Here is a 13788-nt window from a genome sequence, read left to right on the forward strand (position 1 = left end):
CACAGAAAAATAAAATTCCACAGAACAGATGTTTTCAATGTCAATTTCGTGTCCTTCGCTGTACGCAAGTGAATAAACGGTTCGTATTGTGTGGGATCGTGTTTACGTTTTTTTATTTATAGACTTTATTGTTTTAAAAGAAAAGCTACAGGTTTATAGAGTACGCTTCGAGGAAATTAATCATGCTTGAGTAAATCAATTTATAGTAGAGGAAGTCGAGGAATTTATAGTAAACATGTTCAGCTGACTTGATAACTGCTGCGTTTAATATTAGATACTAGCTTCTGCCAACGGATCCGACCGCGGTCCCGTGGGATATAAAGTGTTGTATCATACAACACAAAGAAGAGATCAGGATTTTGACTGTGAATGAATGACAAATAAAGTCACAAACACATAAACATAAACTCACAAACATTCGGAATTATAATATTTGTAAGATTACGAGTATTTATTAGTATTTTTAATTTAGTTGCATACTATAAATGTGGCCTGTTACCAAAGGAAAGAAGTGTCCTTTTAAATTTAAAGTACCACCAGATCTCCAGCTGACAAAACCCAGTACAGATGACTGTTTTCGAAATGTGACATATTTTTTTTTCTATTTCACTCTAGTAATATTTTGATAAATTATAAATAAATAAATATTATAAACAAGCAGGCATATAATGCATATATATATTCTAATAAATTAAGTTGAAATATTTCATGTCAAACTGTCGAACTTATTGTCAAATATCAGACACAGGTCTTACCCTCAAGCATTTTAAAAATACACCCAGCAATATTTGGGTCAACCCAAAATGGAAACGAAAACTTCATGCACAACAGTCGCCTTTGTCACACTGTTGACATTACGGACACAATATTATCGTCCATACAAATCACAATAACGTATGAGAAATTGTTATGCAGTAGCAGCTTTTAATAAAATGACCACAATCGTGATTCAACCTCGCCACACTGTATTCAATAAATCACTTTATTTTGACCAACTGACCCGAATTTTGAAATATATTTTTGTATACAATACACAGTAATTGACAACCTGTACCCATAAATATGTCTAAAGAATTTATGTCACAATATAAATATTAAGTTTGTCTCATATATCATGTATTTTTAATCTACCTCGGTTTGTATTTGTCGCATCATAATAATTATGTGTAAGTACAACTTTTAATTACCTTGCAAAAGTGTGGGTTGGTAATGGTAAGTCTTTGGCTCGACATTTAGCATAGAATCTTACTTTATACAAAACAAAATCAAATGGACTTTGTAAAAGATATAAGTGATCACTGACCTGTGGCACGCTTAGCACAAGACTCAGCACCCACGCGATAATTACAAGTCTTCCACTCCTTGTTGCAGTCGCCATACTTCGCATCGGATACTTCACAGCGAGCCATCTGTCCACTCCAATAAGCACGAGAATAAAAGTACTCAGATACAAAGCAAACATTTGCAGAAACTTGAACAATTTGCAAGCAATGTTCCCAGCGTACCACTGCACCGTAAACGACCACGCTGCTTCTCCAGCAATACAAAAGACAGTCACCAACAAATCAGCTATACTCAATTGAAATATCAAACTATAAATCGCTGTCCACGACGGTCTCGCTCTTCCTCGACCCCTTTTTCCTCTTTGTATACTTATAATTGTTGCCAAGTTTCCAAAGAATGATAGAATTGCCATAGCTGATAGTACACTCGCTCTTATAAGAGTACTTTTAGTCAAAACTGGTGCATGGTCTAGACACATGACTCGCGTGCCGTTGTATATGAACAGACGGTTGGTAACATCGTCAAATTGTGTGCCGTTAAAGAGAAATGTTTCCAGGCATTTTTCTGCCGGCCATGGTGTGTAGCTGTCGAGAACACTCTCAGTTGAACTGAATTCTCTGTGAAGGGCCAATTCGCTTGGGTATAGCGAATCATCGTCATATAATGTGGTATTGTTGCCTGCGCTGTCCATGTTTCGTCATGCGTCTTCAACTTCTTTGTTAACCTGAAACAAGGAAAAAAAATACGTTAAAACTTAAACATTTTACCAGAAATAAACCTCTGCTATTCGTTTTGATGTAGAACAAATCTAGTTATTTTTAAACAACATTTAAAACGGTGACCACTTTACTTGTGTTCAAAGCCGCGGTAAATGATAAATAGACGTCAGCCTCTATTTACTGCGAAGCTGCTGAAGTGGGCATTTAATGCTTCAGTTCACGACTGCCTTAGGGTGAGTGTACTTGCCTTGAGGCAGCTCAAATTGGGTTCTAGCTTATAGATTGCCATTGTAATAGTGTTCTGAATAGAAATTTAACCGTTGTTAGACAATAGTAAGATTACAACACGAATTGTGGGTTGAAAGGTTTACATGGCTTGAATTCGGAGACCTAAATTAGTTTCTGTAATCTAACTGCTTTAGTGACAACATTAACTAACAAAAGCAGTTTGTTCCAACTTCAGACTGATACGTCTTTTCGATTTCGAAATTATTGATAATAGTTAGCATTATTCACTGTCGACCTACTCAAGAGATCGAGAAATATAACGCAATATTATAATATAAAATATTAACTAAAAACCAGTAAATAATCAAAAAGCTTTCTCCTTATTTCTGGCATAACTCTTAATCGTAATGTCGTAATAGGAACGCGTGGAATAATATAATTTAATAGAGCCTCAGACAACTACCTCTTTGTTACATATTCATGAACATAGGAACTAGACATAGGTACGTCTATAGACTCAGTCCAACTTGACAATATAAACCTATGAATATTCATAGTACACCATACTACAGATGTTTTTGAATAATTCAGTTATTCGAATCACGATTTTTTTGTTTTATTCAACTGAGATACATTTCGGTTTCCATTCGAAATTGGGTGCCTAGTTGAAATTGTTTTATTCATTTATTCTACAACGTGTAATTTAAAGTGACACAATTTATTTCGTCTCCAATGTCAAGTTCGTTACTAGATACTAAGATGGTTTTATAAAAATCGGAATAAAGCTGGTCGAAATGGGGATCAAAATGATGGTCAGCATTTTCTTCGCTATCGCAATTTTGGCAATATATTTTCATATTTTAAACCATGTCTTATTGACACATTCTTAATATTATAACTTCTTACCGTAAAAGAACCTAAACGTTTTCTTTTCAGACATATATGAAACATGTTTTATTATAGATACATTGATGATACATAAAACGAAAATATTACTATTCAGCCTAGACCTGGCTACTCTTAATCTACTAGCTCAGAGCACTACTGGAACATCGTAGTGACATTTTCTAGGTCCATCATACAATTTTGTTCATGGTCAAAGCGACCCTTTCCTGACCTTATCCAGCTCGAAACGAATATAGAGCACATTTCATACACGTCAAATATTTGTGCACAATATTTGTAAAGAAAACATCGAGAATCAAATTCTGACATGTTTGTGTTTGCTCCTGTATATCAATAATTCGTAGAATAAAATTAATGCTATGAAAATGCCTCGAGCGAAATTCATTCAGGTTTATTGCTTCTAATGAAATTATTATAAGGGTGCTTGGGCCTTTAACCTTTTGTGTTTACAAATTTGTGTCGTTACTTTCAATTGGATTTTTTTCATGGTAAACAATTAAACAAGGCAAATTGCCTTTTGCTTTTATATGGCTCCTAGTCATGATTATCACTGCTGAGTTTTGCGACGTAATTCTAGAAACTGCAGTATGTGATTATTGATGGTAAAGCAATTAGTATGTACCTGGAACGTCTCAACTGTGTTAACTGAGCAGATCTTGTGGTCGGGCAGATTGTAGATCCCACATACACACCATCGTGGCTGGTTAGTTTAGTAGTTGTAGAAGATTGGTGAAGTGATATCACACTATATTATATTATCACACTATATTATGACATGATATGAAGCATTATAACCCCTAAGTGATTAGGTTAGTAGGTATTAAGTGTAACAATTTCTTTACTAGCTTTATTAGATAATGAATGTTATGTACTTCTCGATACGACGTTATTTTTCATTGGCATATTAACTAAAGATTTTATTTGACTTTCTTCTTTCTTGAATTTGATCTTTGTTTTTCATTGTTTTACCATTGTTCTATTTGTTTCTGAATTAATAAAGTTCGACAAACTTCAGTCATAGTTGTGGTTATGGAAAGTTTTATGGTTCTTCAGTAGAAATGATAAATTTCTACTAAGTATTGAATAACTATTTTAGAATGGATTATTTATGACTTACTTAAATCGCTTTATTCACTAGTTCTTATTTTATTTTACGATAGGAATACAATATATTTTGTTCAACTATTAGTGGTTTTTGGAAGTTAGGTACATAAAATTCTTATAAGTTCAATGGCTATGTTATTTTATGTACTGGAGTATCACATTTTATAGGTAATAAAATATGTTTTTATAACGGTCAAGATGGCCTTACTCATACTTACAAGCTGTGATATTATCAGTCGTTATTCCCAGCTATAACAAATTGTCAGATATGCTCCATATCTAGTTTGTTGTTAGACTTCATCGAAATTTTTGGAAGGTCGTCTGTCAGACCCATGTTCAGACCAATCTAATGATTCTATTTGTCATATGCCATTTCAACATACTTCATTTGTTTTTGTTATTTGATATCAAATCACAATAATGTCATATGGACTTAAACAGACCGAATAACAACAGTTCTCGTATAAACGCGGGGGCTTACTCGTGAATCCAATTCCGATCGACTGACATTGATATTGTGAATTTCATACTCTAGAATTGCAACACTAGCGCTCATTGCATCCGTATTGCGTGGACAATGAATGAAATAAATTGTATTGAGTTTGGCTTTATATTCCGTACTCTGAATGCTATTTCAACATTTACGGGGTTGTATAGTTTTGAAATTGAATAATTATTGAGATTTAACTGTATTGAAATTGCTTTCAAATTAAGATTAGCCCTAAGTTAGCGCTCTGACCCTTTTAAACAGCGATTACCACCCTGCTTGCTAAGGGTGTGGATTATGACAAACCAGCATTAAATTAGCAGCAATTTAATAAAGTAGTTTCCTATATTTTGTTTTAATGTCAGTCTGGTAAATTAATTTAAAATACCTATTAGAATTACCTATAAATAACGGTTCACTCACGTACATTAATGGACGAAAGCTCTGCTAGTTTTGAGTCACAGAGGGACTCTTCATCATGAGCAGCGTGCGCATTAATGTACGTGAGTAAGCCGTGATTTTTAGTTAATTTAGTATGTTTTACGATAGCTATTATAAAAACCTATAAGATTCATATTATTTATTTTGTTACAAAATTAAATATTTTCTACGATATATTGATTTGAAATATCGCATGATGTCACTATTTACTACATATTATAGAGTATGGCGATGGAGTAAACTCCTACTTCTAAAATGTACTAGTTTTATCTAAGTTATTATTGTTTACTTAGGTATACGACAAAATTTAAAAACACGTGTCTAATATTTTTTATTTATCCATCTGACGGATTAAATAGATTTTTTAATTTTCATACTCTTTCAACTACTCCATTGGAATGATGGCATTTTGGAATCTATGGTTATAATAATAATATGACAGTCAAGATATTGTATAATTATATCTTGATTCTAGCTAGTTCACTGTAGTTTGTTTTATAAATTTATTTAAGTCTTTGACTGCCAATAGAAAACTGTTGAAGGCAAATCCTGCGCTGACGTCGGTCACCGGTGACCACCACGGCGTTTAAATTGTTAAAGGTTACGCACGTGATATTCGGCTATTTTACGACTTGAAATTAGTACCTTTATTGATAAAATTGTTTAAACTTTCTGTAGCCGGGTGTGCGTAAGTACTTATTTAATGGGCTTATTTAATAAAAGTTTGTGTGTTATGTAAACATTTTCCCTTCATTTACGACCTAAGGTATAATAAAATGCTTTGTAAAACTATTTAATGACTTAATTTAGAAGCAACTTTTAGTTAACTTTATCTATTTGTTTTAAGAATATACGTTTTTTTCTGCTGAACATAATTGATATGCATACAGACTAGCATACTAACTACTTATGTAGCCTGTAATGGTGTGAAATATTAAATGGTATTGCAGCTTCCTATCATACATTGGCATCTATTGTATAGTTAATATCTAAATTTACCCATTATGTCCGATACAAAGTGCTCTCCGAAACCACCACAACGGAGCCTTTGGGAATAATACCACAATCTATCCACCAATATATAATGTAGTAGATTGGGTTACGAAAACGTTCCTTATTAACTGCCGCAGGCAATTTTGAAACTAAAAAAGCGTAAGCTAAAGTACATATTTAGATAACGGGTAACAAAGGTGTATCTGGTTCCAAAAGCTTTTTAGGCAAAAATTGTTAACAAAACCGAAATCTAAAAATATATTTTGTTGTCCTCTATTACAATGGGATTAATAAACTAAGCCTGCCCTAAAGAAATCATGAAAAGTGAATAAAAATAAATTCTCTCATAACAAAGCTATGTAAACAAATTTTATCGCGCGATGATATAAGAATAATGGAAATATAATGAGATGTAAATTCGGGAAGTTAATTTCGTATAACCTTTAGACCTCAATTGTCTGAGAGTACTGTGAAAACCCTTAATATTTTTGCTCCTGGCAGTTTTCTAACGTCTCCAGCACAGTTGGACAAAAGCCAGTAAAACGAGGAACTATGTTAGGGTCACTGTTATTTTACTTAGACTTGGTGAAAATCAATATTTTACAATGAGCTACAGCCAACCCACTAGGATCTAGAGCTCTTACATAGTTACCTAGTAAAAGAATTTGGTCAATCATATTATATTCTTTAAAAACCGCCAATAGGTATTGATTTAACATGATCTCTGAAAAAGGGAAATATTCTCCTAGGTATGAAAATATGATGCCTGATCCGGAGCTGCGGACTACATAGCAGGTTTACCAGATCTCCGGCTCAAGTGTAAGAGTACAAACGGGGTGGTTTTTAGTTAGTGAGAGTCTACTAACACTACCTCTCCACGCCTCGCTCAAGGCGAGAGAAGTCATTGGATGATTTTCGTTACTAAAAAAAGATATTGCTTAAAGCAATGAAACAAACATGTTGTGTGTAGGCTCAAATATCTAATGGCACGAGTCGCGTACGTGTCGTTCATTCAATTTCCGTACAAATGTTTGTAGATACGATCCAATAAGGCCTCGTTGGTGAGTGGGTGTGGGTAGTTCCCTAAGTCCGCCGAAGTATATCGGACTTCCTGAATTTCGTAATACCAAATTCTCAGTAATGATACAGTCTGGTACTGTGGCCCCTGCAGTAATATTTATACACGTAAGGGTGCTTTTTCACCAGAGATGTGCTATACTAAAGCGTGGCTGCGCTTGGTTGGTAGAAGCTACCAATCATATTCATTGGTACACATAACTTAGCACGGGTGGAAACGGACTCAGATAAGCTATATTTGGAAAAATGCGTGCTATGCGTGGCTTTCCTACTTCTATAAATTGAATACTCAAGCTGTGCTACATCTTCTTCGCACAGCTAGATAGCTTAGCCGTGGAAATAGTCAATTAGTTTCACAGCTTAGTAATGTCATCTTCGTAGCATAGCTACATAGCACATCTCTGGAGCACCCTAAACATTGTATGTAACACCGCCTTTAGTGACAAAATGTGACATTTGTCATACATCAATCACAATTGAAGTCATGGAGACCTAAATCAAAAGTCTAATAGGTACTATTCAGTCCTATCCAGGAACAAGTTTCGTTTGACCACCAAACTAGCAAAAAAACAATATCTATTCAGAAAAGATACGGATCCGAGAACCAAAAAAGATATTACAACATCAATCAAACTAGATATAATAGCTTAGTGTAATAATCTTACAAATGGGTGCCAAATGTTACTTCATCTATCAAATTGTTATTCTTCCCCATTATTATTACATATCGCAACCTTACAAGGTAAAATATACTGTTACGAGAAAGAATGAGATAAATTACACTTACTTCAGCCCAGTTAATGCTTTTGTAATAAGCGAAGCAAGCTGTAAAATAAGCGAGTTACAAGGCCTCAAAATTTAAGTGCATATAAATACATGAAATCCTTTTTTATGCATAGGTTAAAATTGTGTTGACCTGACTCGACAACCGAACCTAGAAGCTCATAATGCTTAATGGATTTTATGGAATAGATGGCAAACGAGCTGACGAGTAACCTGATGGTAAGCTATCAGTGCCGCCCATAGACAACCAGAACACCAGAGGAGTCACACTTGCGTTGCCGGTCCTTTAAAAAGCAGTTCAGCTGTGTAGATAAACACAGAACCAATCGATACAAAAACAAGTGACACAAAAATCGAAGCATTCTATTTTGGAATCCCCCAGACATCCACTCCGAATATCAGTCAAAAGCAAACGTTCACGGCGTTCAAAACACAATTAGTTAACGAGACGTGCGCTCAAATTGAGTAAAGATTTCAGATACGGCTCTTTTCTATTTGATTCTCCGTTTCCCTGTCTGAAGGCTGGCCGTAGATGATTGCTTGTTATCAAAAACCGGTCAAGTGGGAATTGGTTTTGTTCATTTACTGTTCTGTTTATTTGCTGGGGAAGAATTTAGTATCTCGATTCTGCGTGTGGAGTGTGATACAGGGCTCTAAAATTAGCTATATATAACGGAAAAAAAAAAAAATTAAATTCTGCATGAAGAATTTAGCTCTGAAATTTAGATCTAAGCCTTGATTAATGCTTGGCATTGAAATATTTAAATAACATTACAATAAATATAGTAAAAAATCTAGTGATAGACCAAAATCATCTAAAACATGTCACTAGCAAAAAGTGTGTAGTATGTACTAAATTCATAATCATATTTTAAGAAGAAGAACCCTGAAACCGAATGAGGATTCAGTAATAAGGGGGCTTTACAAATATGAATAGGATTATATTTGTCAGTCAAGATGGATTTGCCATATAATTGATATAGGTAGTTATATCGGATGTCTAAAACCGATTCTATTAGTTTGTGTATATGAAGGGGATAAAAACTAGCCACGTGTCTGAATATCTAGCCTTCTAGATGGACTTGATCAATCAAAATCAGCTCAAACTAGATGGAATAAGGATGAAAATCTATCAATTTGATTAATGGAAATAGTGTTAGTTTTTAGGGGTTCATGTCCATCTAAATTGTAGGTAATAAAGGAATCGATCAGGATTACTTTAGGTACTATATTAATATAATAATATGTTTCCATCAAGAAGGTTTCAAAGAACCAAAAATCTGGCTTTTATAATCAGCCTTCCTTTAATAACGTTACTGTAATGAAAGCTGATTTAATGGCTGGCTTAGAACTTAGTAAATTAACTAAATTTCCTTTACCAAGATCTTACACTGAATAATTAATAGTTTTTAAACTTGAAACTTCAGCATCCCTCAGAGATCACGAAAGCCATCAGGGCCGATAAGGTTGGAAGTCATAATGATGTGTAGTTTGAAGACTTCATCATCATTAGTTGAATACATCTTGTACTTCACGAAAGTTTACTACAAATGGTTTTTTTGACGGGGGAGATTATCCACTGTCTTCTCCCACCTTGGGCGAGGCGAGAGGGAGCGACAAACTCTTACCGATTCTAAACCATCCCGTTCATGCTCCTGCTTTTCAAGTCGGAGCCCGGTAAGGCCTGCCCCTAGGCAATCCACAGCTCCGGCACAACGAGGGGTGTGCCATAATTCCTAAATAACTTGAGGTCCACGGTGAGGACATTTTAATTTTAATGAATCCTACTGCCCCTCATACTTGCTTCTACAAATTCAGTTCGAAGATATAGTAACTGTATATTATTGAAGTAGATATAGTATACTGTTTACGTTCCTTTTTAGCACAACTAATAGGATAATTTTACTATCAAAAGCGGCCTAGACCGTGCACGAAATATAATAAACGACGGTAAATAAATATTAGCAACACATGTGCTTAATGCGATAAAACATAATATAAAAAATACATTTCGTTTATTAAAAATCTGCAAAGAAACAGTGAATCGTTCTTTATTACATAATATATTGGTTTAATATGTAACTTAAGTGGCATGTGGATCTACTTAACTGGTATATAATAAAACGATATAATAAAAATGTTATGTACATACATATTTTATTATTTATATTAGACCCTTTATCTTAGAGTTTTCCTGCCTTGTACGATATTTTCTGTGGGGATAACAGAATGCCGTGCTGGACTCTTACCGGCTAAAACCAGCAAGGTTCCTGCTTTGCCTGTAGCTGTGATCCAGGTTGTCCCTATGAATTCACCGCATCCATCAGGCCTTGACTTACACCTGTGTTTGCAGCAGGCCCCGCCACTATAACTACTTCCTACCCTAGAATGGTGCGGGTGGAACATTACGCCTACATCCACCGATATAACGGACGTCTCAATCCCCCAGTCAGTCACCCGCGTCTTATATGAATGTCCCATGCAGACAACAATAAATTACACAGGAATCACTAAGTCATTGTGCTGATAGTATGGTCAAAATTATTATTTAAAACAAAAAAAAACTTTCATACATTTTCATAAAGAATTTCTTTCTAATCACGTAAGTATGTAAAATTGCACTACTTTGTATCACCAGGATCGTTAGGCCTTAATTTATTTTATATGTACTTAAAATGTAAATTAAAACAAAATTTCAAAAGCATGTCTGTTTTAATTGCCTTAATTGAATCTCTGTCCACAAATGTGAACCTTTCATAATAATTTGATGAAATATAATCCTAATAAAATAATGTATGCGTATAAAATATTCAGTGGGAGTTAAAGTTCACGTTGAATATAATTTTGTTTAGACAATATTTATAATTTATTATTATTAATTTTATCTTAGATGAAAATATACTGTTAATAACCTTCAAACTATTTTTCTAGTAAGTATTTTTTTGGAGGAGTTGATAATATTTTTTCCAATGGAAAAAGCGATGAAATATCTTACTACTTATTAGTCCTTTGAACATTCCTTAATATTGCTTTAACGTTAAACTAATATAAAAACATGACAACTATATTAAAATCACCTTTAAAACAATTTTTTTTTTTTTATAAATATTTCCCGGTTCAACATGTTAAGATGAATGTACCGTGAATGTACCGATTAAATACCTTGGCGAAATGTTGTATAGAGTGGCGTGTGCTCTATGCTCTATTGTGTCTTAGGACCCATCGAATACACTTGATCCTCCCAGTTTATTGTCTAGGAACAATGCGGCCAAAACTTCTTATGCCATATGATAATTGAGATTAAATGGTTTTGGATTATCTTTATTTTAATATCTGAATGGACCCTTGTTTGTAGTTATTAGAGAGACAGACATAACAGCAAAATTAAAGAAATAGGGAACCGCTAGATGACCAGCATCTAGCGGGCAGCTAGATCAATCTGCGCGTTCTGGAAATTATTCTTGTGGTTTAATTATGATAGTAATAATGGTATTAATAGAAAATATGACAGCTTACGGAAATTAACAATCTAATTAGTCCGTCAATTTAGGTAAAGAACAGATATTAAACACGTATTTTTATATTTTGTCGTATAAGAAAACAAGACTTAGATAAATCGAAGCAAGCTATGTCATTTCTAAGTATCGTCATGCAATATTTCAAAACAATACATCATCGAAAGTATTTGTTTTCATATAAAAATTAAAAATACGTGTAAAATGTTTTAAAATAAGCTACTAAACGGACATTAAAATAAAAATCGTCTACCCTATTACACCGTAAAAAGCACAGGTTTATTATAGCCTACTGCTGGGTCTGTTAAATATGTAGTAACTTAGTAGGCTCATTTGTAACCCGCGTGAAGAGCAGAGGTGTTGATATATATTTTCACTCTACCTTTTGTCAAAATCAAACACATACCTAAGTTACACGTGTGTGTAAAATCAACAAGCAACGAAAATTTGTATTTCAACGCAACTTACCAAGGACGATCGGTAACAATCACATTTGTTCGAATTCCATTCAAAAACAAATAGTTTTACCACACATTGGTACGGAAGATTGGGCAGAAAACGATTTCGACTGAATCTTTATTTCGTGAACAATAGAGTTGAATTTAGAAGTGAATATTTTTAACACTAATTGCTGTTGAAATATCTAATGAACAGTTGTAATTACTGTTTTTATTTGATATTCGAGCGTTTACTTTTGTTTGATTTTCAGCGAGTTTAAAAAGTTATGTGTTACTAATGGAACTAGTAATTGTTAGTGTTAATATTGGGGTTTTAAATTTACTAGTTATACATCAAAATCAACTGCCTATAAGTCACTGCTGACCAAAGGCCTTTTCTCGCATGGGTCATTTGGCAAGATTGGAACATTAATTATCACGATTGCTCAATGCGGGTTGGCGATTTCAAACTTATTACTAGAAATAAGCTCAGGTTTCCTCGCGATAATTTCATAGTTTTCCAGTGGTCTCTAACGGCGCATTAACTCAATAACCTACCTATCGGTAGATTTGCCTACCAGAGGTAGAATTTTGACACATTTTGTATGGAGCTTATGTCAAAATTCTGCCGCTGGTAGGCAAATCTACCGATCGGTAGGTTATGGAATGCGCCGTAAATAATCTTAGAAAGTACATATATACGTTTCGGTTCGAAAAACAGGACTAGAAACTAAGTGGTTTTTAGTTAGTAAGAGTCTGACACTCCCTCTCGCCTCGCCCAAGGAGAATGAAGTTACTGGATGATTTTCCGCCCCTAAAAAGCAAGAATTTTAAAATGTTAACAATATTTTGTCATCATATTTTTTGAGAATCCTGAAGTGGAGGGATAAGATTAATAGCAATAATTTAACATTGTCGCATCTCTTCAATAATGACAAAATATTGCACACATTTTTTTCGCTTATGACCTAATTTTATTCGATCATTCAGCATAATGGCAGTAATAAATGTTTCATTACCAAATGCCAAATAATTCTAATTGCTCATTTATTACCAAATCAAAACACAGCCATAATTGAGTTTACTTAATAAATTTTGTGTTGTGATATCAATTACCAATTAATTATTATAATAGAAATAATTTGTCAAATTAAGCGTGCCTTCTTAATGAAAAACCTTTGACCTTCTTACAAAATAAATGTTTATAATTTATACGACACAGCAATAAATTAATTTACTTTTAATTGATAAAGCTATCTACATAAAACCCAATTTAGGATATTTATCGGCCCACAAAAAAGGCTAATTAACTACAAATATTTTGACCTTAAGTTACCTCACATAATCTGTTTATGATAAATATTGCTAAGAGTTTTTGAGTACTAGAAAATTCGTGTATGAGAATTAAGGGACAAAAAAAGATCCGTACGGATCTTATCAAACAAGGGCGGTAATAGAGGAGGTAACTCCTTAACTTTTTGCTATAGTAATGGGGAATGGGGGTCTGATCCTTTACGGATCAAAAGTTTTATATCTGTTGAGTGATTTCCCAATATGCTCAAAGAAGCAATAACAAACAAAAATCTATCAGAGGTATCAATGCAATTTTTATTTTTAGACTTTGTACAAAAGCAAACCCTTCTCATCATCATACTTTTACTCGGTAAAATAACATGTATTTAATAAGTAAAACGCAGAAAGGAAATGCAAAGTTTTTCGTTCTGCGAAAATTTATTCACATTTTTCAAGTGTTTTCGTGAAAAAAGTCACATTAGGGAAAGTTGTGTCAGAAAAACTTTCACCATTCATACAGA

The 13788-nt window shown here is 33.8% G+C and overlaps 1 protein-coding gene across 1 annotated transcript in view; it reads right to left on the reverse strand.

The window, feature by feature from the left end:
* LOC118274017 (gonadotropin-releasing hormone receptor) overlaps positions 1-13788 on the reverse strand; it is a 116618-nt gene that overhangs the window by 29481 nt on the left and 73349 nt on the right. The window contains exon 3 of the mRNA XM_050707815.1: positions 1304-2008. Within this exon, the coding sequence (XP_050563772.1) occupies positions 1304-1975 (672 nt within the window). The 5' untranslated portion in view covers positions 1976-2008. The remainder of the gene's footprint in view (positions 1-1303; positions 2009-13788) is intronic.

Source organism: Spodoptera frugiperda, chromosome 3 (genome assembly GCF_023101765.2).
Source record: "Spodoptera frugiperda isolate SF20-4 chromosome 3, AGI-APGP_CSIRO_Sfru_2.0, whole genome shotgun sequence".
Taxonomy (NCBI): domain Eukaryota; kingdom Metazoa; phylum Arthropoda; class Insecta; order Lepidoptera; family Noctuidae; genus Spodoptera; species Spodoptera frugiperda.